This window comes from Salvelinus sp. IW2-2015, linkage group LG34 (genome assembly GCF_002910315.2).
Source record: "Salvelinus sp. IW2-2015 linkage group LG34, ASM291031v2, whole genome shotgun sequence".
NCBI classification, from domain to species: domain Eukaryota; kingdom Metazoa; phylum Chordata; class Actinopteri; order Salmoniformes; family Salmonidae; genus Salvelinus; species Salvelinus sp. IW2-2015.
The window spans coordinates 2,885,004-2,911,842 of NC_036873.1; the positions used below are offsets into that span (position 1 = coordinate 2,885,004).

The following is a 26,839-nucleotide window of genomic DNA, read 5'->3' on the forward strand; positions in this document are numbered from 1 at the left end:
TCTATAGGGAGTTTTGAGAGAAGGGGTTCGATCCTCCCTGCTGGCCTGGTGTAGGATCGTTCAGGGCCGAAGTAGTGGGATGGGGTGATGGTTTTGGGGGATAGTGTGTAGGTGCAGGGTTGGTCCATTACTATTTCACTTTTTTTTGTGACCAAAAATGTGCAATCCGCATTCCGACCTGTGAAAGGCAGCAATGGGCAACACATCGTCTCGTCTGCCGGAAATTCACACAAAGTAGTAAACGGAAGTGAACCGTGACCAAGAACACTTACGTTTGCGTTTTGTTTTTATTTAGACGTACATTATAACCCTGTAACTCAAAATATCACATACTTCCTCCATGTAGTGTTTAATTCGCGTTGGAGACAAGACTTGGTTGATAGATGTTATCTAATTAATGCTAACTAGCTAGCCGCTAAGAATGGCTAACTGTAACGTAATGGTTTTTCACACTCAAATAGCTTCCATAATGGAGGTACTAGCGAACTCAGCCGTGGCAGAGATCTGTAAACTCGTAGACGACGACTATGCAGTGTTTCGTTTGGAAATTTCTCAAAGTCAGAAAGAAAACAGGGCTTTGCGGAGGAAACTACAGCTACAAGAACTGAAGGTATCACGGGAGCGCGCACTTGCCAGTCGTCCCAGTGGTATCAAGATCCTCGACCGATACAGAGGAATGGCAAGAGGTACATTTTGCAGAAGGCCCGTTCCCCTCTACGCCTGTGTTAAGCACATATTGTATGGTTAACCAGAGTTGTGTCTTGGTTAGTTTTTGGATTGTATGCAATAATTCCCCTGATTACTTAGCAATCTTGCACAAAGACACTATCATATTCTTGACTTACTGCATTTCCTATCACTTACTAATTGAAAACTATCTATGAATAGTTGTGTGACATGTTACCTTATATCCTTGCCAATTTTAGACAGTGTCAAATACTTTACAATATAGTGTTGAGCATTGACAACACAGTACCTAACCTAACCACCTATTTTACCCCAACCACTCTCTCAGGTGAAGGACATCTCACTGGAGGCCACAGAAGTTTTGTGAAGCCAGCGGGATGCAATACATGGAGAGATGACCAACCAATCACGGTTGTTGAGGGAAGTGGAACCTCATCCCAGCATGTTATGGTGATAGAGGTTAGTGTCATAGTGTAACAAATAAATTACAGTACATCTAATGTGGCTTGTTTATTTCAGGAAGGCTCCCCTCAGATATTTACTTGCTTACTTGTACATCCTCGTCTATCTGCCATAGGGGAGCTTGTGAGACTTCCATACAACATTGTTATCCAATTCAACTCATGTACTGATAATAACCTCTCTTGTGTCAGTCTGCAGATGCAGAGGCTGCAGGTCCTGGGGTCAAGCAGGAGAGATCTGCAGGAGAGGAAGACCCACGGTACTGCAGAGATATCCAGACTGAAGCGCCCCCTGTAGCCACAGAAGACCCTGTCACCACCCCAGCACTGCCCAGGACTCGACACAGCATCACGGAGGTCAGTGGAACGCTGAACGCCGTCCTCAAGACAGAGACAATAACGGGGCTGAGGCAACTGGGCTATGCTCATGCTCCCCGCTCAGAGTATTTACTTTACAGTAGCCCGAGTGCGTTTCTGTCCCATCGGGATTTAGGTGACTCATTACTGACTGTAAATTATCTGTCTTGTTGATATGCTACAAAGACCGAGATGATACATGGTGACATGCCTGTGGGTTTAGATACACAGACTAATCCAATGAGAGGGGATTGGAACCGGTACAGTACTAGTGTATATTCTGAAGGGTGCCTAGATAAGAAAGGAGAGGGGCCTGGTTGTCGATAAGGTGACTGAAAGTGGAGGGCCACTCTCCTCTGACATGGAATGCAGAGTCTAACTTAGGAGGACACTCGCAGGTCAACACCAGTGACTTCTGGGATTACAGGGAAAGCTTAGCCACAAATACAAATGTCGCTTTACACATGCTTAGGGATCGCGACCCAGTGTCCATGACTATGGCACCTTCCGATTCACACGTCCGTGTCCTTTTTGATCAGGTATTAGAGCCACGTCTCAGGGAGGGAGAGCCACATCAGGCAATAGTAAAGAGAAACCGTTCCTCTGCATGTTCTGTAACAAAGGCTTCAGCAGCCCCCAGAAGGTTGAGATTCACCAGAAGGTCCACACGGGAGAAATCCTGCAGTACTCAGTGTCACATGCGCTTCGCCCAGGCTTGCAACCTGAAGAGGCACCAGAGGGTCCACATAGGGGAGAGATTCTACAGCTGGCCCCAGTGTGAGAAGAGGTTCTCCCACCAGCTGAAGATGCACCTGAAGGTCCACACGGGAGAGAGGTTGTAACGCCTGTATATAGGGCTGTTACGGTGATCTTGTTACCGGCGGACCGCAGTCAAATTCCACATGACCGCTGAGTCACGGTATCTAGGCTACTCCAAAACTGACATCTTAAAATAATTCAATATGTCAGCTTAGAACCCTCCCCCAACAACGGCATAGACTTACAGGAGTTAACTGTTACATTGATCAATACACTGCTAACTAGCAGCATATTTTATTCGCGTTCTTGCTAATGCATTTTGGGTTTCCTTTTCCTCAGATGGTGAATTAGCCCAAATCCATATTTCATATGCGAGTGCATCTGTCATTTCAACTGAACATTGTGGTTACACTAATGAAGAATGAAATCAAATAAATTTGATTCAGGATGAATTAATGGTGCGTGTCAAGAGCTCGTCATTTATCCAACACACCTATTATTGCGTTCGTATTTCATCAACACTGTTCAGTACAAGCATATTAATTAAGGCTATGCTGTTGTTCAGATTAATATAGTAATTGTATGTGATTTTATAGTGACATATGTTAAAACATAATTCTCTTTATCTTATCATCCTCTTGAACTGACCCATATTTTCCTCCATTCTAGACTAGGGGAAAGGGAAATACCTAGTCAGTTATACAACTGAATGCCTTCAACTGAAATGTGTCTTCCGCATTTAACCCAACCCCTCTGAATCAGAGCGGTGCGGGGCGCTGCCTTAATTGACATCCACGTCTTTGGCGTCCGGGGAACAGTGGGTTAACTGCCTTGCTCAGGTGCAGAATGACAGATTTTTACCTTGTCAGCTCGGGGATTCAAAACCGCAACCTTTCAGTTAGTGGCTCAATGCTCTAACCACTAAGCCGCCTGAGTGGACCCATGTATTAAATGTCAGTTGGTTTCTTTAGAACGCAGGTGAAATCTATTTAATCGCATATTTTTGCATCCAGACATAAAAGCGACTGTTATATATTGTTTGTACTGTGTAGGCTATATGATATTCAGAAATGCCTATTTCATTACTTCCATTCAACTACTTAATTTTGTTCCACTTTTTATGAGAAAAGCATTGTACACTGAATAAAAATATAAACGCAACATGCAGTCAGGTCAAGACCCTGGTGAGGACGACGAGCACGCAGATGAGCTTCCCGGAGACAGTTTGTGCAGAACTTCTTCAGTTGTGCAAACCCAAAGTTTCATTAGCTGTCCGGTTGGCTGGTCTTAGATGATGCTGAAGGTGAAGAAGGTGGATGTGGAGGTCCTGGGCTGGCTTGGTTACATGTGGTCTGCGGTTATGAGGCCTGTTGGACGTACTGCCAAATTCTCTAAAGCGACGTTGGAGGCAGCTTATGGTAGAGAAAAGAACATTCAATTATCTGGCAACAGCTCTGGTGGACATGCTTGCAGTCAGCATGCCAATTACATGCTCCCACAAAATGTGTGGCATCTGTGGCATTGTGTTGTCTGACAACTGCACATTTTAGTGGCCTTTTATTGTCACCAGCACAAGGTACACCTATGTGATATGCCACACCTGTCAGTTGGATGGATTATCTTGGCAAAGGAGAAATGCTCACTAACAGGGATATAAACAAATTTGTGCTCAAGATTTTAGGGAAATAAGCTTTTTGTGCATATGGACAATTTCTGCCATCCTTTATTTCAGCTCATGAAAAATGGGACCAACACGTTACATGATGCTTTTATATTTTTGTACAGTGTAGTTTGTCATGCGGAGTTGAGACTTACTTTTGGCCATACAGTGTATGTGGACACCTGCTCGTCGAACATCTCATTCCACAATCATGAACATTAATATGGAGTTAGTCCCCACTTTGCTGCTATAACAGCTTCCCCTATTCTGGGAAGGCTTTCCACTAGATGTTGGAACATTGCTGCGGGGACTTGCTTCCATTCAGCCACGAGCGTTAGTGAGGTCTTGCACTGATGTTGGTGCGATTAGGCCTGGCTTGCATTCGGCATTCCAATTAATCCAACAGGTGTTCAATGAGGTTGAGGTCAGGGCTCTGTGCAGGCCAGTCAAGTTCTTCCACACACCATTTCTGTATGATCCTCGCTTTGTGCACTGGGGAATTGTCATGCTGAAACAGGAAAAGTCCTTCCCCAAACTGTTGCCACAAAGTTGTAAGCACAGAATGTCTATGCTGTAGCGTTTAGATTTCCCTTCACTGGAACTAGGGGGCCTAGCCTGAACCATGAAAAACAGCCCCAGACCGTTTCCGCTGCTCCAGAGTCCAATGGCGGCGAGCTTTACACCACTCCAGCCGACGCTTGGCATTGCACATAGTGATCTTAGGCTTGTGCGGCTGCTCAGCCATGGAACCCAACCATTGAAGGTCCCCAAGAACACAGTGGCCTCCATCATTCTTTAATGGAAAAAGTTTGGAACCCCCAAGACTCTTCCAAGAGCTGGCCGTCCGGCCAAACTGAGCAATCAGGGGAGAAGGGCCTTGGTCAGGGAGGTGACCAAGATCCCAATGGTCACTCTGAGAGAGCTCCAGAGTTCCTCTGTAGAGATGGGAGAACCTTCCAGAAGGACAACCATCTCTGCAGCACTTCACCAATCAGGCCTTTATGGAAGAGTAGCCAGACGGAAGCCGCTCCTCAGTAAAACAGGCACATATCAGCCCGCTTGGAGTAACCCAAAAGGCACCCAAAAGACTCTGACTGAGAAACAAGATTCTCTGGTCTGATGAAACCAAGATTGAACTCTATGGCCTGAATGCAAAGCGTCACGTCTGGAGGAAACCTGGCACCGTCCCTACGGTGAAACATGGTGGTGGCAACATGCTGTAAAGATATTGTTCAGCGGCAGGGACTGGGAAATGTGTCAGGATCAAGGGAAAGATGAACCGAGCAAAGTACAGAGAGATCGTTGATGAAAACCTCCAGATGGCTCAGGACCTCAGACTGGGGTTCACCTCCCAACAGGACAATGGTCCTAAGCACACAGCCAAGACAACACAGGAGTGTCTTTGGGACAAGTCTCTGAATGTCCTTGAGTGGCCCAGCCAGAGCCCGGACTTGAACCTCCCCATCCAACCTGACAGAGCTTGAGGGATCTGCAGAGAAAATAGGAGAAACTCCCCACATACAGGTGTGCCAAGCTTGTAGCGTCATACCCAAGAAGACTCCAGGCTGTAATCGCTGCCAAAGGTGCTTTGACTGCGTAAAGGGTCTGAATACTTAAGTAAATGTGATATTTCAGAGAAAATAATAATAAACCAAAATCTTTGTTTTTTATATACACTGCTCAAAAAAATAAAGGGAACACTTAAACAACACAATGTAACTCCAAGTCAATCACACTTCTGTGAAATCAAACTGTCCACTTAGGGAGCAACACTGATTGACAATAAATTTCACATGCTGTTGTGCAAATGGAATAGACAAAAGTTGGAAATTATAGGCAATTAGCAAGACACCCCCAATAAAGGAGTGATTTGGCCGGTGGTGACCACAGACCACTTCTCAGTTCCTATGCTTCCTGGCTGATGTTTTGGTCACTTTTGAATGCTGGCGGTGCTTTCACTCTAGTGGTAGCATGAGACGGAGTCTACAACACAAGTGGCTCAGGTAGTGCAGCTCATCCAGGATGGCACATCAATGCGAGCTGTGGACAGAGAGTTTGCTGTGTCTGTCAGCGTAGTGTCCAGAGCATGAGGGAGTACCAGGAGACAGGCCAGTACATCAGGAGACGTGGAGGGAGGCCGTAGGAGGGCAACACCCAGCAGCAGGACGCTACCTCCGCCTTTGTGCAAGGAGGAGCACTGCCAGAGCCCTGCAAAATGACTCCAGCAGGCCACGAAATGGCATGTCGTGCTCAAACGGTCAGAAACAGACTCCATGAGGGTGGTATGAGGGCCCGACGTCCACAGGTGGGGGTTGTGCTTACAGCCCACACACGTGCAGGACGTTTGGCATTTGCCAGAGAACACCAAGATTGGCAAATTCGCCACTGGCGCCCTGCGTCTCTCACAGATGAAAGCAGGTTCAACTGAGCACATGAGCACATGTGACAGAGTCTGGAGACGCCGTGGAGAACGTTCTGCTGCCTGCAAATCCTCCAGCATGACCGGTTTGGCGGTGGGTCAGTCATGGTGTGGGGTGGCATTTCTTTGTGGGGCCGCACAGCCCTCCATGTGGCTCGCCAGAGTAGCCTGACTGCCATTAGGTACCGAGATGAGATCCCAGAGCCCTTGTGAGACCATATGCTGACAATGCACATTTGTGGCCTGCTGGAGGTCATTTTGCAGGGCTCTGGCAGTGCTCCTCCTTGCACAAAGGCGGAGGTAGCGGTCCTGCTGCTGGGTTGTTGCCCTCCTACGGCCTCCTCCACATCTCCTGATGTACTGGCCTGTCTCCTGGTAGCGCCTCCATGCTCTGGACACTACGCTGACAGCACATCAACCTTCTTGCCACAGCTCGCATTGATGTGCCATCCTGGATTGAGCTGCACTACCTGAGCCACTTGTGTGGGTTGTAGACTCCGTCTCATGCTACCACTAGAGTGAAAGCACCGCCAGCATTAAAAAGTGACCAAAACATCAGCAAGGAAGCATAGGAATGAGAAGTGGTCTGTGGTCACCACCTGCAGAACCACTCTTTATTGGGGGTGTCTTGCTAATTGCCTATAATTTCCACCTGTTGTCTATTCCATTTGCACAACAGCATGTGAATTTATTGTCAATCAGTGTTGACTTCCTAAGTGGACAGTTTGATTTCACAGAAGTGTGATTGACTTGGAGTTACATTGTGTTGTTTAAGTGTTCCCTTTATTTTTTTGAGCAGTGTATATATACATATATATGGTACAAAGATTTTGATGTGTGTGTGTGTGTATTTGTCAGTAAAAAAATCAATCAATCATGTCCACCATGATGGCTGTAACGATTAAGTCATTCTGTAACTACAGTATAGGACTCAAACCTAGTGGGGATGGGTAAAGACTCCATGTTGAAAGTGTGTTTATTATCTGTGTGTATACGTACCTGAGGGAGTGTATGTCTGTGTGATCTGTATCACCTGTCTCTTCCAAGAGGAGGAGGGTCCAGAGGTGCTGCTGGTGAAGGAGGAGGGGTATGAGGAGGGTCTGGGGAACCCTGAGGGAACAATGGACATGGAGGACAACCAGACTACACCTCCTCCTGAACCCACAGAGGAACCAGCTGAGCAGCACAGGACCACACACAGTCTAACTGAGGTGAGCCCAATGTAAACTACTGTGGTATTAGGGGCCGTATCCACAAAGCCTCTCAGAGTAGGAGTGCTGATCTAGGATCAGTTTTGCCTTTTAGATAATAATGAATAAGACTATATAGACAGGTGGAGACCTGATACTTGATCAGCACTTTTACTCTGAGACTCTTCGTGGATACGGGCCCAGGTCTTGATACATTTTGTGTTAAGTGTGGGACCATGCCTTTAAATTATCAAACCATTAAAGAGTGTCAATCAAATCAACTAACGTGTTTGCATTGTACTCATAGCGATCCCTCATTTCCTAACCAGAAGATGCTCCATAGCAGGGTGCTGATATCACATTTCTTGATCCAACATCTTCTCACTCTGTATCTCTTACAGTCAGTAGACATGGAGGATGGGAAGCCTGATCTGCTGCTGGTCAAAGAAGAGACAATAGAAGACGGACCAGAGAGCATTGATCTGCTGAGTGGACTAAAGATGGGGGAGCAAGGTAAGGGAGAAATACATATAGCCTACATACAGTAATATATCTTAAATGGGAATAGTGATACTCCTGGCTGTTGTTTTTTCTTCATTCATAAAATTAAATCATTACAACCTATGTTTACATACAAAAACACACATTATAATGTATGAACTTCACCAGGTTATAGACAAAAAAAACTCAATATGTAGAGTTCTCTGTCATGTTTGGAAAGTCTATTTTGTAACATCTTCCTGCAGGTGGTTGGCTAGAGGCTAATAGAGGAGACTGGGCGACCATCTTGGATTCCCAGACAGATGCAGCCAAGGGCCCAGGGAACATCATCACTGAGCAGGCCACAACCAGAGGTGACTTGGTGGAGGTCAGTGGATGGGATAGTGTCCTCAACTCTGGGGGGGGGGGTATGCATGGGTGTCTGAGCTGTTTGCTAGTGGTTGAAACCGACAGCTCGGTGCGTTCAACATGTCAACACTTCTTACAAAAACAAGTAGTGATGAAGTCAATCCCTCCTCTACTTTGAGCCATGAGAGATTGACATGCATATTATTAATGTTAGCTCTCCTTGTACATTTAAGGGCCAGCCGTGCTGCCCTGTTGTGAGCCAATTGTAATTTTCCTATTTGTGGCACCTGAAAAGTAGTCCAGGTGTGACAAAACTATGGCCTGTAGGCCCTGCCTTGATGATAGTGTTGTTAAGAAGGCAGAGCAGCGCTTTATTATGGACAGACTTCTCCCCATCTTAGCTACTGTTGCATCAACATGTTTTGACCATGACAGTTTACAATCCAGTGTTGCTCCAAGTAGTTTATTCACCTCAACTTTCCACATTATTCATTACAATATTTAGTTGAAGTTTAGGGTTTAGAGTATCAAAGCCAATAAAGAATTTTCAAACCTCCGCTTTACCCACGTGTGTTCTGGCTCTGGCCCAACTCATCGGTTTCTGGACCAATCAGACGGCCCCGAATGTGTTAGCATTCAGTGAAGGGTCGGGGAGGTACTCATTGCGGAGAAGAAAATTGTGTCCGTGTGTGTGGAATAGTGTTTGGCCGGAGTAAGGAGTCTGGGAAGCCAGGCAAGCCTTCTATCGGATCTATCAACTGGAACATGAACCCTGCGACAAGACAGACATTAATGTTAAACCAGACCACACAATGCCAGTGCCTCAACATTAAATGGCTACAAATGACAGTAGTTGTAACGCTATCAGCAGATACGGTGGGAATAAGAATGGTGGCAGTGTTCGTTTTGTGGGAAAGCCTTAAGTTTACCTTAACAGGTGGAGATCACCAAAGGAGTCACCATTCGGCTGCCACCTGTGCTGGGCCTGTTTTTCCCACTCGTCAAGCCTGAAGAGGCACCAGAGGGTCCACACGGGAGAAGCCCTACAGCTGCCCCCAATGTGAGAAGAGGTTCTCTCACCAGCACCATCTGAAGATGCACCTGAAGGTCCACACGGAATAATGGCTGTTTGCTTGTACTCACTGCTGGAAGAGTTTCTCAGAGAGGATCAAACTCAGGATACACCAGCAGAAAGTGTACAAGGCTTTTGTATAGTGTAATGTAATACTAGTTTGTTTGTAGTTCATTCTGTTGGTTTTGGATGTAGTAGGGAACTGGGTGAGGTGAACTGAGGAAAGAATGAGTATGATGAGGCAGAGTAGATGATATGGTGGTTTGTGTGATGTGTCTGCAAAATGCTTCACTGATGAAAAGTGAAAAACTTCTGTGGTTTGATGCTGGTGTTTGATAATGAGGAAATTATAGTGCTTTAATTCATGTTTACTTGACAGGAAGTAGTGATGTGTAGTGTTCAACCTTTTCCAAAGCAAGGGCGTCAGATTTACAGAAATTGTAAAGTGTAACCATAGTCAGAAACGTTATACTACTTGTCACATATTGTGTTGTACAATAAAAGTACTGTACTTCACGCTATGTGAGTGTATGACCATTTGGTCGATCTTAAATACAAAATTTACTCTGTGCTGACTTGGTTATTTTTGTATCATTGCAGGGACTAAGTTTCCTGTATTTCAGTCAAAACAAAACATTATACTTAGTTCTTGAATGTTTGGTGTGTTGCTATAGGCCACCAAGTGCTAACAGTCAGTATCTAAATAATATGTGTGAAATGCTTGATAGTGTATGATGTAAACAGAGAGGTCTGCTTTATTGGGGACCTTAATATTGACTGGTTTTCAGTAAGCTGTCTGCTCAAGAGGAAGCTTCTCACTGTAACCTAACATTTTTACTAATACTGTAGAACTTTGTTCTAAAGCTGTATCCGTGCCCATTGGATGCAGTGATCACAATATAGTGGCTATATCCAGGAAAGCCAAAGTTCCAAAAGCTGGGCCTCAAATAGTGTATAAGAGATCATACAAAAGATTGTGCTGTGACTCTTATGTGGATGATGTTAAAAATATTTGTTGGTCTGATGTGATTAATGAGGAGCATCCAGACGGTGCACTTGATGAATTTATGAAATTGCTTCTTCCAATTATTGATAAACATGCACCTGTTAAACTGACTGTTAGATCTGTTTAGGCTCCATGGATTGATGAGAAATTGCAAACTGTTTGGTTGAAAGAGATGGGGCAAAAGGAGTGGCTAATAAGTCTGGCTGCACATCTGACTGGCTGACTTACTGCAAATTGAGAAATTATGTGACAAAAAGAAGAAACTTTATTATGAAGCCAAGATCAATGATATAAAGAATGATGGAAGAAAACTTGAGTACTTAAAATTATGGGCAGAAAGACAAATTAAACTCCATCAATTACAAATTAAACTGCCAATTATTTAAATGATTTAAAAGTGGGCAAAATTAGTCAGGAAAGGCCAACAACGAACAGTGAGCCATCGTATTCATGCATGAAAAAACAAATAATTAAAAAAGCATTGCAAGTTCGAATTTTGTAAAGTTAGTGTGGGAGAGGTGGGAAAATTATTGTTATCGACAGCATTGACAACTTAGATGTAAAGCTACTGAGGATGGTAGGAGTGGCTATAGAGTCAGCTATCTGTCATATCTTTAAGCCTAGAGGAAAGTCTTTGTCCTCAGGCCTGGAGGGAAGCCAAAGTAATTCCGCTACCCAAGAGTGGTAAAGCAGCCTTTACTGGTTCTAACAGCAGACCTATAAGCTTTCTGCCAGCACTTAGCAAACTGTTGGAAAACATTGTGTTTGACCAAATACAATGCTATTTATCTTTAAAACAAATTAAAAACAGACTTTCAGCATGCTTATAGCAGAGGGCACTCAACATGTACTGCACTGACACAAATGACTGATGATTGGTTGAAAGAAATTGATAATAAGAAGATTGTAGGAGCTGTACTGTTATATTTCAGTGCAGCCTTTGATATTATTGACCAAAAGCTGTTGTTGAAAAACGTATGTGTTATGGCTTTTCAACCACTGCCATATTGTGGATTCAAAGCTATCTATCTAATAGAAATCGAAGGTTTTTCTTTAATGAAATCTTCTCTAATGTCAAACATGTAAAGTGGGGTGTACCGCAGGGCAGCTCTCTAGGCCCTCTACTCTTTTCTATTTTTACCAATGATCTGCCACTGGCATTAAACAAAGCATGTGTGTCCATGTATTCTGATGATTCAACCATATACGTATCAGCAACCACAGCTAATGAAACCCATAACAAAGAGATGCAGTCTGTTTTGGATGGGTGGCCAGTAATAAACTGGTCCTGAACATCTCTAAAACTAAGAGCATTGTATTTGGTATAAATCATTCCATAAGTTATAGTCCTCAGCTGAATCTAGTAATGAATGGTATGGCTGTTGAACAAGTTCAGGAGACTAAATTACTTGGTGCCACCTTAGATTTGTAAACTGTCATGGTCAAAACATTTATTTAGATTCAATGGTTGGAAAGATGGGGAGAGGTCTGTCTGTAATAAAGTGATGCTCTGCTTTTTTGACACAATTCAAAAAGCAAGTCCTGCAGGCTCTAGTTTTGTCTTATCTTGATTATTGTCCAGTTGTGTGGTCATGTCCTGCAAGGAAAGACCTAGTTAAGCTGCAGCTGGCCCAGAACAGAGCGGCACTTCTTGCTCTTCATTGTAATCAGAGGGCTGATATAACTACTATGCATGCCAGTGGTTAAGAGTTGAGGAGAGACTGACTGCATCACTTCTTTTAATAAGAAACAATTTGTTAAATCCCAAATTGTATGCATAGTCAACTTACACACAGCTCTGACACACACACTTACCACACCAGACATGCCAAAAGGGGCTTTTCACAGTCCCCAAATTCAGGAAAGTGTACGGTATTATATAGAGGCATTATTGCATGGAACTCCGTTCCATCTCATATTGCTCAAGTGAACAGCAAACCTGGTTTAAAAAGCAGATAATGCAACACCTCATGGCACAACGACTCTCCTGTATTTGACCTAAACAGTTTGTGTGCCTTTTGTAAAAATAAGTCATTTTTACATGTTTTGTGTGGACCCAAGGAAGAGTAGCTGCTGCTTTTGCAACAGCTAATGGGGATCCTAATAAAATACCAAAATAATACACTCCAATGACTCCATATTGTTAGGTACTTCAATCACAGTGTTAGAGATGGGCTTGACTGTGGTTAACATTTTTATGTCATGTTTCTGTGTGTACAGCAAAGAGTTTGTTATATAAATCTTTATATGCTCTTCTGTTCAATTTGTGTTTACAGTCTGCAGTCCATGAGGACCTGCTGATTTCCGGTGTTGCTGGAAGGAGAGACTGGATCTCTGAGGTGGCTGGACACAAACCCTGGCCCCGGATCAGGACACTGGATCAGGAGCCGTCACAGTTCCTTCTTGAGTCGGAACCAGGTCCCAACCGCGAGGGACAGAGACTCCACCATCACACAGAACACAACCAATGGACAGGTAGACTGAACAACCTCAGTCCTGGTGGTCATCAGAGAGACAGAGGCTCCAGTCAGGGATCCAGTCTGCAGCCCCGACCCTTCTCTTCACAGTCTCAGTGCAGGGATGAAGCAGGGCCTGGGGCTGATAGAGATAGACCCTCCTGTTCCTATGATACAAACACCACTGTATCCATGATGAACAGAGCAGGTTACCCTGGGCTTCAGCATTCACAGAGAGCAGTGGGAGACGCCCCTGGTGGTAGTCTATCAGCAAGTCTGTCGTCTCCTTCAGGGTCTCATCTAATGCCTGGTGACTGGATTCATAGACAGCCTGGACCTGGGTCCAGCCTTCCTGGTGATGGTTACCCCACAAATACAGACAGGGTCAGGATGGGCGTTCATCACAAGAGGTACCTAGCCTATAACACGGCAAACAATCTCAACAACACCCAAACAATGGCTAGAGGTCAAGGAGGGAGCTCAAAGACTAACCACCTGAGGGCGGTGGCTCCTCTCATCTCCTCTGGTGTCATTGGGTCACAACGTGAGAGGCCGAGCATTAGTACCGACGCCGACAAGCCCTACTCCTGCCCCACGTGTGGGAAGTGCTTCGCTAGGGCAAACTATTTGAAGGAGCACCAGACCGTTCACACCAAGGAGAGGCCCTTCAAGTGCAAACTATGTTACAAGAGCTTCTCCTTCCTGACTAACCTTACCAGACATAAGAGTGTCCACAACGGGAAAAATCTGTAGCAGTGTGGTTTGAGGTGTACACAGGGGATGTCTGGGAATTATTCTTCAGCTGACGTATTATAGTTATCATGTGAAGTGTCTTGGGATAAGAAGGTAGTTAACCACATACCCCTCATTTACCCTTTATTAACATGTCATGTTCTGAAGCAACGTGTTGAAGTTGCCTGAAGGAAACGTGAAGTCAACTGTGAAAGACTGGCAGGAAGTGTTAGTTACATGCATGAGAGAACCAATGCGCAGCCTCGGGAGGAGATCGTTGATGTCACTCCCTCTCGGAGCTGCGGGGTCTTTTCCTCTGCTGAGGGGGAGACAAGAGGGCCAGCTGAGGGGGACCTATTGGACTGGTGCTCACCCCTGCCCCTCCGTATCCAGCGTCTCTGTTCTCAGGGGGACGGTCCGGCCTCTTGGGGGGTCCGGCCATTTTGGGGTTCTTCTTGGAACATATCCAGGCTGTTTCACATCCGGCCGTGATTGGGAGTCCCATAGGGCGGCGCACAATTGGCCAAGCGTTGGCCGGGGTAGGCCGTCGTTGTAAATAATAATTTGTTCTTAACTGACTTGCCTAGTTCAATAAATTATAATAATTTAAAAAATATGAAACGTGCTTGTGTAAATACCTGTTTTTAGTGACTGTAAACCTAGGCTAGAACAAGGACAGTTGCATATTTACCTTACTGAGGTGATGTAGATAGCAAGAATAGAGTAGAATGACTATTCTAACACACTGTTCGTTCTAAACAAATCTGCTCTCAGCTTCAAAGATACTAATCATAGGAGATTTTATGTGTAATCAGTGGTGGAAAAAGTACCCAAAAATCATACTTGAGTAAAAGTAAAGATACCTTAATAGAAAATGACTCAAGTAAAAGGCACCCAGTAAAATTCTACTTGGGTGAAAATATAAAGGTATTTGGTTTAAAATATACTTAAGTATAAATCATTTCAAATTCCTTATATTAAGCTAAACAGATGGCACAATTTTCTTGTTTTTTTTAATTTACGGAAAGCCACGGGAACACCCCAACATTCAGACATAGTTTACAAACAAACCATGTGTGTTTAGTGAGTCTGCCAGATCAGAGGCAGTAGGGATGACCAGGGATGTTCAGTTGATAAGTGCGTGAATTTGACCGACTATTTTCCTGTCCTGCTAAGCATTCAAAATGTAACGAGTACTTTTGGGTGTCAAGGAAAATGTATGGTGTAAAAAGTGCCTTTGTTGCATTTAATCACAATTTTATTTCAGCGGGCTATCTCTTTGAAATAAATTCTCAGCCTATTCACAATAATATTGGGCTGAATGCTGATAGGGGAAACTTGCTGAATGATCAGAGAAAGGATAGTCAAAGCTTTTCTTTTATACTATTTACAGAAAAATAAGTCCTGGGTGCTTTGCTGGCAATCGACAACAAGAAATCCACAGGGGCCAACCAATTGGATCCAGGTCTACTTAGGTTTGCAGCGCCCATTACTGTTGGCTCAATAACCGTCAGATTTTATTTAACGTTTATCAGGAAATATTACACAAGTATGTAAATCAGCTCTTGTGCCAGGATAGTAGTTATCTTAATATCACCCCATTTCAAGCTTCCTTGTCTAGCTAAGATTCTTGAATCCTTGGTAAATGTACAACTTTGCTATTTTCTATCTGAGAAATGTATTTTGAATGTAAACCAATCAGGGTTTAGGCCTGGGCAGAGCACTATTACAGCAACCACTTTAGTTATGGATATTGTCAATGCTTTAGACACAAATGAATGTGCTGCTTTGTTTGTGGACCTGTCAAAAGCTTTTGACACTGTTGATTATGCCATTTTATTGAATAAGTTGTCATCGATAGGCCTGAGTTCTGACGCCTGGTTATCTTAGTGACAGAACTCAGGCCATCGTGATTGATGAGGTTAAGTCTGAATTTCTTGAGGTACATAAGGTGTACGTACCACAGGAGTCGATTTTGGGACCTGTATTCTTCACTATTTATATAAACACCATTGGTCAATCTGTTAAGTTGTCAACTTCATCTATATGCAGATGATACTATTGTTTATGCTATTGCACCAACTGTTGATCTGGCTGTGTCAAAACTACGGTCAAACTTTATAGCTATGCAGGAATCCCTTGCTGATTTAAAACATGTGCTTAATATGGGCAAATACACTGCATTCGGAAAGTATTCAGACCCTTTGACTTTTTCCACATTTTGTTACGTTACAGCCTTATTCTAAAATGGATTAAATAAAACAAATTCCTCAGCAATCTACACACAATACCCAATAATGACGAAGCGAAAAGAGGTATTTGGACATTTTTGCTAATTTATTACAAATAAAAAAACATACCTAATGTAAATAAGTATTCAGACCCTTTCCTATGGGACTAGAAATTGAGCTCAGATAAATCCTGTTTCCATTGATCATCCTTGATGTTTCTACAAAGGCACCTAAAGACTCTCAGACCATGAGGAAAAAAGATGGTCTCTGGTATGATGAAACCAAGATTGAGCTCTTTAGCCTGAATAAGCCTTTCAAGCTTAACATCCTTATCATTTATCGCCCTCCAGGTTCCCTCGGAGAGTTCATCAATGAGCTTGATGCCTTGATAAGCTCCTTTCCTGAGGACGGCTCACCTCTCACAGTTCTGGGCGACTTTAACCTCCCCACGTCTACCTTTGACTCATTCCTCTCTGCCTCCTTCTTTCCACTCTTCCTCTTTTGACCTCACCCTCTCACCTTCCCCCTACTCACAAGGCGGCAATACGCTCGACCTCATCTTTACTAGATGCTGTTCTTCCACTACATCATTGCAACTCCCTCCAAGTCTCCGACACTACCTTGTATCTTTTCCCTCTCGCTCTCATCCAACACTTCCACACTGCCCTACTCGGATGGTATCGCGCCGTCCCAACTTCGCTCTCTCTCCCCCGCTACCTCTCCTCTTCCATCCTATCATCTCTTCCTCTGCTCAAACCTTCTCCAACCTATCTCCTGATTCTGCCTCCTCAACCCTCCTCTCTCCCTTTCTGCATCCTTTGACTCTCTATGTCCCCTATCCTCCAGGCGGCTCGGTCCTCCCTCCCGCTCCGTGGCTCGACGACTCATTGCGAGCTCACAGAACAGGGCTCGGGCAGCCGAGCGGAAATGGAGGAAAACTCGCCTCCCTGCGGACCTGGATCCTTTCACTCCCTCCTCTCTACATTTTCCTCTTCTGTCTCTGCTGCTAAAGCCACTTTCTACCATCTAAATTCCAAGCATCTGCCTCTAACCCAGGAAGCTCTTTGCCACCTTCTCCTCCCTCCTGAATCCTCCTCCCCCTCCCCCCCCCTCCTCCCTCTCTGCAGATGACTTCGTCAACCATTTTGAAAAGAAGGTCGACGACATCCGATCCTCGTTGCTAAGTCAACGACACCGCTGGTTCTGCTCACACTGCCCTACCCTGTGCTCTGACCTCTTTCTCCCCTCTCTTCCAGATGAAATCTCGCGTCTTGTGACGGCCGGCGCCCAACAACCTGCGCTTGACCCTATCCCTCCTCTCTTCTCCAGACCATTTCCGGAGACCTTCTCCCTTACTTCACCTCGCTCATCAACTCATCCCTGACCGCTGGCTACGTCCCTTCCGTCTTCAAGAGAGCGAGAGTTGCACCCTTCTGAAAAAACCTACACTCGATCCCTCCGATGTCAACAACTACAGACCAGTATCCCTTCTTTCTTTTCTCTCCAAAACTCTTGAACGTGCCGTCCTTGGCCAGCTCTCCCGCTATCTCTCTCAGAATGACCTTTCTTGATCCAAATCAGTCAGGTTTCAAGACTAGTCATTCAACTGAGACTGCTCTTCTCTGTATCACGGAGGCGCTCCGCACTGCTAAAGCTAACTCTCTCTCCTCTGCTCTCATCCTTCTAGACCTATCGGCTGCCTTCGATACTGTGAACCATCAGATCCTCCTCTCCACCCTCTCCGAGTTGGGCATCTCCGGCGCGGCCCACGCTTGGATTGGCGTCTACCTGACAGGTGCTCCTACCAGGTGGCGTGGCGAGAAGCTGTCTCTCACCACGTGCTCTCACCACTGGTGTCCCCAGGGCTCTGTTCTAGGCCTCTCCTATTCTCGCTATACACCCAAGTCACTTGGCTCTGTCATAACCTCACATGGTCTCTCCTATCATTGCTATGCAGACGCACACAACTAATTCTCTCCTTTCCCCCTTCTGATGACCAGGTGGCGAATCGCATCTCTGCATGTCTGGCAGACATATCAGTGTGGATGACGGATCACCACCTCAAGCTGAACCCTCGGCAAGACGGAGTGCTCTTCCTCCGGGAAGGACTGCCGTTCCATGATCTCGCCATCACGGTTGACAACTCCATTGTGTCCTCCTCAGAGCGCTAAGAACCTTGCGTGATCCTGGACAACACCCTGTCGTTCTCAACTAACATCAAGGCGGTGGCCCGTTCCTGTAGGTTCATGCTCTACAACATCCGCAGAGTACGACCTGTCACCACAGGAAGCGGCGCAGGTCCTAATCCAGGCACTTGTCATCTCCCGTCTGGATTACTGCAACTCGCTGTTGGCTGGGCTCCCTGCCTGTGCCATTAAACCCTACAACTCATCCAGAACGCCGCAGCCCGTCTGGTGTTCAACCTTCCCAAGTTCTCACGTCACCGCCCGTCTCCGCTCTCTCCACTGGCTTCCAGTTGAAGCTCGCATCCGCTACAAGACCATGGTGCTTGCCTACGGAGCTGTGAGGGGAACGGCACCTCAGTACCTCCAGGCTCTGATCAGGCCTACACCAACAGGGCACTGCGTTCATCCACCTCTGGCCTGCTCGCCTCCCTACCACTGAGGAAGTACAGTTCCCGCTCAGCCCAGTCAAAACTGTTCGCTGCTCTGGCCCCAATGGTGGAACAAACTCCCTCACGACGCCAGGACAGCGGAGTCAATCACCACCTTCCGGAGACACCTGAAACCCCACTCTTTAAGGAATACCTAGGATAGGATAAAGTATCCTTCCCCCCCCCCTTAAAAGATTTAGATGCACTATTGTAAAGTGGCGTTTGCACTGGATGTCATAAGGTGAATGCACCAATTTGTAAGTCGCTCTGGATAAGAGCGTCTGCTAAATGACTTAAATGTTAAATGTAAATGTAAATACCAAGCGTCACATCTGGAGGAAACCTGGCATCATCCCTACAGTGAAGCATGGTGGTGGCAGCATCATGCTAGTGGGTATGTTTTTCAGCGGCAGGGACTTGGATACTAGTCAGGATCGAGGTAAAGATGAACGAAGCAAAGTACGGTGAGATCCTTGATGAAAGCCTGCTCAGGACCTCAGACTGGGGTGAAGATTCACCTTCCAACAGGACAATGACCCTAAGCACACAGCCAAGACAACGCAGGAGTGGCTCGGGACAAGTCTCCGAATGTCCTTGAGTGGTCCAGCCAGAGCCCAGACTTGAACCCGATCAAACATCTCTGGAAAGACCTAAAAATAGCTGTGCAGTGACGCTCCCCATCCAACCTGACAGAGCTTGAGAAGAATGGGAGAAATCCCCCAAATACAGGTGAGCCAAGCTTGTAGCGTTACAGTATACCCAAGAAGACTCGAAGCTGTAATTGCTGCCAAAGGTGCTTCAACAAAGTACTGAGTAAAGGGTCAGAGTACTTATGTAAATGTGATATTTCTGTTTTTTTATTTTTAATAAATTAGCAAAATGTTCTAATACATTTTAGAATAAGGCTGTAACCTAACAAAATGTGGAAAAAGGCATATCCTCAGATATATACCTCAGACACACTTTAAAACAAACTTCCTTTTGATTGATTGATTTTTTCACAGCTTTTATGTAAGAACCAGCTTAGACTCTTAAGGATTTTAGAACATCATCCGTCGCCCCGTTTGACCTTGAGACTTGATACTTTGTATGTAGGTGTCTTTCCTGATGCTGAACAAATTTGCCTCAAGGATCCATAAGATCTGTCAGGATAGATTTTCCTCCATCTTAGACATTTTGGAAAACGTCTTCTCATGAACCATAACAAAAGCTAAAGGATTTGTTAAGAAATGGCTGAATTATTAATAAATCAGGAAATCAGATTTGACATGTCTTTTTAAATTATTTGTAAATCTACTCCACAATAGTTTATCAACTTTCAACTTTTTACCATGATGAACCATGTTAAGTTTGGCATTGATATCTTTTTTTACTATAACGCTAATGCCTAAAATAATATTCTCATGAACTAAAAGCCAGATTCACTCCAAATTTGGTCCCTATAGTTTGAGAAAATGTTGACGCATTCAAAGATGGCCACACTATACCAGTAGATGCACATATGCTAATCTGATTTTACGTGTCTATGTAAACCACTGTAAATCCACTCCACAGTGGCCTAATAACTTGACTTGTAATCACTATCATGGATGTTCCTAAGATAAACCATACTGAACTTGGTATTGATATTTTTTTTAAACTAGGAAAATATTACCAAATCTTTGCATATGTAATGCTCAATATCCCTCCCATTACTTTATTTCAACATAGGATAGCAGCCTACAAAATATATAACCAATACTGATAACCATCTACATGTCATCGTGATACATACATACGTACAGTCCAGTGGGGGCTCCTCAGGGAAGGACCATCCTACTCGGTCAATTTCATTTAAAAAATAGGGAAACATTTAAAAAGTTGTCCTTTTTAGATTAAACTATGCTAAATATATTAACGTCACCAAATAACTGATTAAAACGCACTGTTTTGCAGTGAAGGTCTACGGTAACCTCAACAGCACACTCTGGGGTAGCACCATGGTGTAGCCGGAGGACAGCAATTTTTCGCCCTCCTCTGGGTGCATTGACTACAATACAAAACCTTGGAGGCTCATGGTTCTCACCCCTTTCCATAGACTTACACAGTAATTATAACGACTTCCGGAGGATGTCCTCCAACCTACCAGAGCTTTTGCAGGATGAACTGACATGTTGTCGACCCAATCAAAGGATCAGAGAATGAATCTAGTACTGAAAGCATAAGCTACAGCTAGCTAGTGCTGCAGTGCATAAAATGTTGTGAGTAGTTGACTCAAAGACAATAGTTGAACAGTTTTGAACAAATAAATCTCTTAAATTAAGGAGAAGCAGCAGAGTGAGAGCTGGCTATATTTTGTTGTCTTTTTTTCCACTTTTACTAACTTAGCTAGCTAGTGCAGCTAGCTAATTTAGCCTACTTAAACCGAGAAGAATGCTATTATGTTAGCTAGCTGGCTAAGGCTATCCAACAGAACTCTTCCAAGTCAAGGTAAGCTTCGGTTTAAGTAATTTATTGCCACGCAGCCCGCCGGTGAAACTGCTAAACTGCTTGCTGTACACTGTAATGCGTGATTGTTGCGGGTTTACTAACGCGTTAGTTCTAGTAGCTATGTTGACTATGACGTTAGCTAATATTGTGACATTGACAACAATGTGGGCTGTGTGTAGCGGTTATGGTATGATGGTTTGGCTTGGAAAGGTTTTTTCATCTGGTCACAGACAGCTGTTGTGTTGTGCACTGAAGTCCACAAGTGAAGGGAAAATGTGAGAGGAGGAGAGCATGTAGATGTGAGAAGGAATTATACAATGACCAAAATGATTACGCTGTTTGTATGTGGCTGCTATGAAGGTGAACTGTGTGTGCAGGTGATCAGGGGTGTATTCATTCTGCCAATTTTGTTGAAAAACATTTCTTAAACAGAACGAAACAGGGATAAACCTACCTGAATTTGTCCAATAGAAACTCTCGTTTCCAACTGTTTGGACTAATGAAGAAAAAAAATGGTTGGACTAATGGTTACAAGCTAGATCAGCTAGATGTAGGCAAGAGTGTGCACGTTGGTATTGAATGTGGCACTGGGTCACCTTGATTACAACAATTTGTCTCTCGACCTGTGCACCTACGTTATAAACTTTTATTCGTAGGCTAGGTTGTAGCAACCTCCATGATGGGTATAGGGAAAATTTCTAGTTTCATGTAGTAGCCTAAACCTATCGATGTTACATTGAGCTAGGTGAATGGAAGATGAATGACAGTCATCCAATATGCTGTAATAGAAATAAGGCCATGGTCATAAAAGAAAATTGTCCTCCCTAATCTTAAATGGCAGCGAACTGCAACAACACCGGGACACAATGCCCTTCTCTCCTGCTTGACAAGCACTACTGTCCGGAAACTGTGTGGGAAGTAGCTACCTAGTAGTACACACATACAACGCATGAAGTAACAGTACACCCATCAATCATCAGTTTTATAACTTAACATTTAAAAATTATTTGTGTAAAACTAACAGTGAAATACAACTCATTCTCTGGCTTCAAAACAGAAGACCAAACTATCACGGTACAGTAGCTCATTGTACGGTAGTTGCATGGTAAGAAACAGAAGAAAAAACACTGCTCAATCAAAGATCAGACTTTGCTGAGATAGCCAAGTGCATTCTATCTTTGTGTGATCCGTACTGATAGTATAAATATGCTGAGGGGGAAGTACCTCCTCAGAGCTTCTGAGTAACTTGTGCTGTTTGACTAATCTCTTTGCTGGCGGGAATAAACAAATTAAGGACCCCACTAAGGACCACTAAGGACCCCAATCTCAACACACCCACTCGCCAATACTCCAGTCGCCATATTGAGATGCAGCTACCCCCTTCTTCCTTTTTCACCCATCTACACACAATACCCCATAATGACAAAGTGAAAACATGTTTTTATAAATGTTTGCAAATTTATTGAAAATTAAATACACAATCTAATTTACGTAAGTATTCACAACCCTGAGTCAATACTTTGTAACGGCACCTTTTGGCAGCAATTACAGCTGTGAGTCTTTCTAGGTAAGCCTGTAAGAGCTTTTCACACCTGTATTGTTCAACATTTGTCTATTGTTATTTTCAAAATTCTTCAAGTTCTGTCAAATTGGTTGTTGATCATTGCTAGACAACCATTTTCAGGTCTTTCCGTAGATGTAAGTCAAAACTGTAACTCGGCCACATTCACTGTTATCTTGTTCAGCAACTCCAGTGTAGATTTGGCCTTGTTTTTTAGGTTATTGACCTGCTGAAAGGTGAATTAATCTCCCAGTGTCTGGTGAAAAGCAGTCTGAACCAGGTTTTCATCGAGGATTCTGCCTGTGCTTAGCTCCACTCCGTTTCTTTTTTATCCTGAAAACCTCCCCAGTCCTTAGCGATTACAAGCATACCTATAATATGATGCAGCCACCACTATGCTTGAAAATGTGGCGAGTGGTACTCAGTGACGTGTTGGATTTGCCCCAAACATAACACTTTGTATTCAGGACAAAACTGTACTCAAGTTTGCCAAAAAGCACCTTGATGATCATCAAGACTTTTGGAAGAATGTTCTATGGACAGATGATTCAAAAGTATTACTTTTTGGACTAAATAGGTCCCATTATGACTTGTGAAAACCAAACACTGCATTCCACAGTAAGAACCTCATACCAATGGTCAAGCATGGTGGTGGAAGTGTGATGGTTTGGGGATGCTTTGCTGCCTCAGGACCTGAACGACTTGCCATAATAGAAGGAACCATGAATTCTGCTCTCTATCAGAGAATTCTACAGAAGAATGTCAGGGCATCTGTCTGTGAGCTGAAGCATGCAGCAAGACAATGATCCAAAACACACAAGTCTACATGAAAATGGTTAAAAAGCAACAAATGTGAAGTTTTGGAATGGCCAAGTCAAAGTCCAGACCTAATCCCAATTGAGATATTGAGGAAGGACTTGAAACGAGCAGTTCAGGCTTGAAAACCCACAAATGTCGCTGAGTTACAGCAGTTCTGCATGCAATAATGGGACAACATTCCTCTACAGCGACATGAGACTGATCAACAACTACAGGAAGCGTTTGGTTGAAGTCTTTGCAGCTAAAGGTGCCACAACCAGTTGAGTGTAAAGGGGCAATTACTTGTTTACATAGAAGCATTGTATGTTGCATAACTTTGTTTATGAAATATAGTTGAAATCAGAAGATTACATACACCTTAGCCAAATACATTTCAACTCAGTTTTTCACAATTCCTGACATTTAATCCCAGTAAAACCTTCCCTGTCTTAGGTCAGTTAGGATCACCACTTTATTTTAAGAATGTGAAATGTCAGAATAATTGTAGAGAGAATGATTTATTTCAGCTTTTATTTCTTTCATCACATTCCCAGTGGGTCAGAAGTTTACATACACTCAATTAGTATTTGGTAGCATTGCCTTTAAATTGTTTAACTTGAGTCAAACATTTTGGGTAGCCTTCCACAAGCTTCCCACAATAAGTTGGGTAAATAATATTTTTTTTTTTTTTTTTAAGTTACACCAGCAGATCTGGTGTAACTGAGTCAGGCGTGTAGGCCTCCCTACTCGCACACGCTTTTTCAGTTCTGCCCACAAATCTTATATAGGATTGAGGTCAGGGCTTTGTAATGGCCACTCCAATACCTTGACTTTGTTGTCCTTAAGCCATTTTGCCACAGCTTTAAAGTATGCTTGGGGTCATTGTCCATTTGGAAGACCAATTTGCGACCAAGCTTTAACTTCCTGACTGATATCTTGAAATGTTGCTTCAATATATCCACATAATTTCCCTGCCTCATGATGCCATCTATTTTGTGAAGTGCACCAGTTCCTCCTGCAGCAAAGCACCCCCACAACATGATGCTGCCACCCCCATGCTTCACGGTTGGGATGGTGTTCTTTGGCTTGCAAGCCTGCCCCTTTTTCCTCCAAACATAACGATGGTCATTATGGCCAAACAGTTCTATTTTTTATCATCGGACCCGAGGACATTTCTCCAAAAAGTACAATCTTTGTCCCCATGTGCAGTTGCAAACCGTAGTCTGTCTTTTTTATAGCGGTTTTGGAGCAGTGGCTTCTTCCTTGCTGAGCGGCCTTTCAGGTTATGTCGATATAGGACTCATTTTACTGTGGATATAGATACTTTTGTACCTGTTTCCTCCAGCATCTTCACAAGGTCCTTTGCTGTTGTTCTGGGATTGATTTGCACTTTTCGCACCGAAGTATGTTCATCTCTAGGAGACAGAACACGTCTCCTTCCTGAGCAGTATGACGGCTGTGTGGTCCCATGGTGTTTATACTTGCGTACTATTGTTTGTACAGATGAACGTGGTACCTTCAGGCGTTTGGAAATTGCTCCCAAGGATGAACCAGACTTGTGGAGGTCTACCAGAGGTCTTGGCTGATTTATTTTGATTTTCCCATGATGTCAAGCAAAGAGGCACTGAGTTTGAAGGTAGGCCTTGAAATACATCCACAGGTACACCTCCAATTGACTAAAATTATGTCAATTAGCCTATCAGAAGCTTCTAAAGCCATGCCATCATTTTCTGGAATTTTCCAAGCTGTTTAAAGGCACAGTCAACTTAGTGTATGTAAACTTCTGACCCACTGGAATTGTGATAAGTGAAATAATCTGAAAACAATTGTTGGAAATATTACTTGTCATGCACAAAGTAGATGTCCTCACCGACTTGCCAAAACTATAGTTTGTTAATAAGAAATTTGTGGAGTGGTTGAAAAACAAGTTTTAATGACTCCAAACTAAGTGTATGTAAACCTCCGACTTCAACTGTACCCCTCATTAACATGTCATTTGAAAAAGGCTTGTAAATACCTTTTTAGAGAGACAGTAAACTTAGGGTAGGACCAGGGGTGCAACTTTCACTGGGGACCCCCCACATTCTGACATTGCATTTCTGTCCCCCCCAGTTTTATAATCGCACTGTGATACAAAACACAGCACCGGTGTGTTTTAGGACCATGTGGACACCTCAGAGCGGTCGTGCAGGATGTTTTCCGGTTTCAGCCGGCTGGATTTAGGGCACAAGGACACCACAGAGCATGCGAACAGGATGTGAGAAGTCATTACGTATAGGACAAGGATGGGAGAGATGATCAGAGGCAGCTGCTGTCTGTGTTGCACTTTTTTCTCAGAGTTATAAAAGCAAGCAGAGCAGAAACCGGCTACTCTTTAGTTGACTGATCTAGCTGGCAAGGTATGTATTTACTCCCAGTGCTGAGCTGAGCTAATATAACTGACATGTTACGTTAGCCAACGTTCCATCCCCACTCGACTGAAATAAATGAACTACTAGCACCTAGTTAGCTAGCTAGTAGCCAGTTCAGCTCTAGCTAGCAGTATTTAACGGTTGTTGTGTGTATGGAAATGTTTTGAAGCCGTTGTTTTGTCCCATTTCAAAAGTAAATTTGATGTACCATAAGCTAGAGCTAGCTCACTAACTTTAGCTATTTTTTTTGCCTCAATCACACTAGACCTGAATCAAATGATGAAACCAGCGGTAAAATGATTAAAGACCGATCTATTCTGACGTTTCTAAAGTGTAATGTGTTTTTATTAGTCAGTATAGCAATGTAACGTTATTGATCTGTTAGTTTCCCTAACTAATTCCCTACTTTTCACACTGACACAGTATAAACAGCTCTACAGGCTTCACTGTCATGGTGCACAGTCAGTACACAACACTATGCTCACCATGTCTCTTAGCGGGATAAGTTGGTGACAGGCGTCCCAGCAGGGTCAGACAGCCAGGAAAGACCAGTCTACAGAGCTCCGGTGAATTTTGTAGTATATTATAACAACCAGTGAATGGATAGAAAGTTCCATCTTGAGTTGATGGGTAGACTACAGTTTGGGATCTGGGAATAATGGTAATTTCAATTATTGAACCATTGATTCTTTTCTTGGATGTATACATGCACACCAAGGTAATTCTTTATCATACCTCATCTGAACAGGGTCAGATGGTGACAGCGGTCTCAGCAGGGTCAGAGAGACAGTGAAGACCAGTCTGTGATGGTACTAAGGTGAACTTTTGCTGATGCAACACTATTCTCTCTGTGCAGCAAACACTAGACAAGCCAGAAGCTTCAAAGATTGAAACTATACTGAACAAAAATATAAACCCAACATGTAAAGCATTGGTTTCATGAGCTGAAATACAAGATCCCAGAAATGTTCCATACCCACAAAAAGTGTATTTCTCTCAAATTTTGTGCACACATTTGTTTACATCCCTATTAGTGAGCATTTCTCCTTTGGCAATAATCCATCCACCTGACAGGTGTGACATATCAAGAAGCTGATTAAACAACAT

General features: G+C 43.8%; 1 protein-coding gene across 2 annotated transcripts; it reads left to right on the plus strand.

Annotated features, from left to right (window-relative positions):
• The first annotated feature begins 238 nt into the window (after positions 1–238).
• Positions 239–15,842, plus strand: LOC111958422 (uncharacterized). 2 transcript variants are annotated; one of them, XM_023979678.3, is made up of 7 exons: positions 239–686; positions 1,016–1,146; positions 1,341–1,505; positions 7,393–7,554; positions 7,935–8,046; positions 8,280–8,401; positions 12,737–15,842. In XM_023979678.3, the coding sequence occupies exons 1-7, from the start codon at positions 422–424 to the stop codon at positions 13,667–13,669; spliced, it is 1,890 nt and encodes a 629-aa protein (XP_023835446.2). In that variant the 5' UTR covers positions 239–421; the 3' UTR covers positions 13,670–15,842. The 2 variants fall into 2 exon arrangements, with proteins under 2 accessions (XP_023835446.2, XP_023835447.2); XM_023979679.3 differs by having other exon boundaries at positions 240–686; positions 1,016–1,137.
• Positions 15,843–26,839: the final 10,997 nt, after the last annotated feature.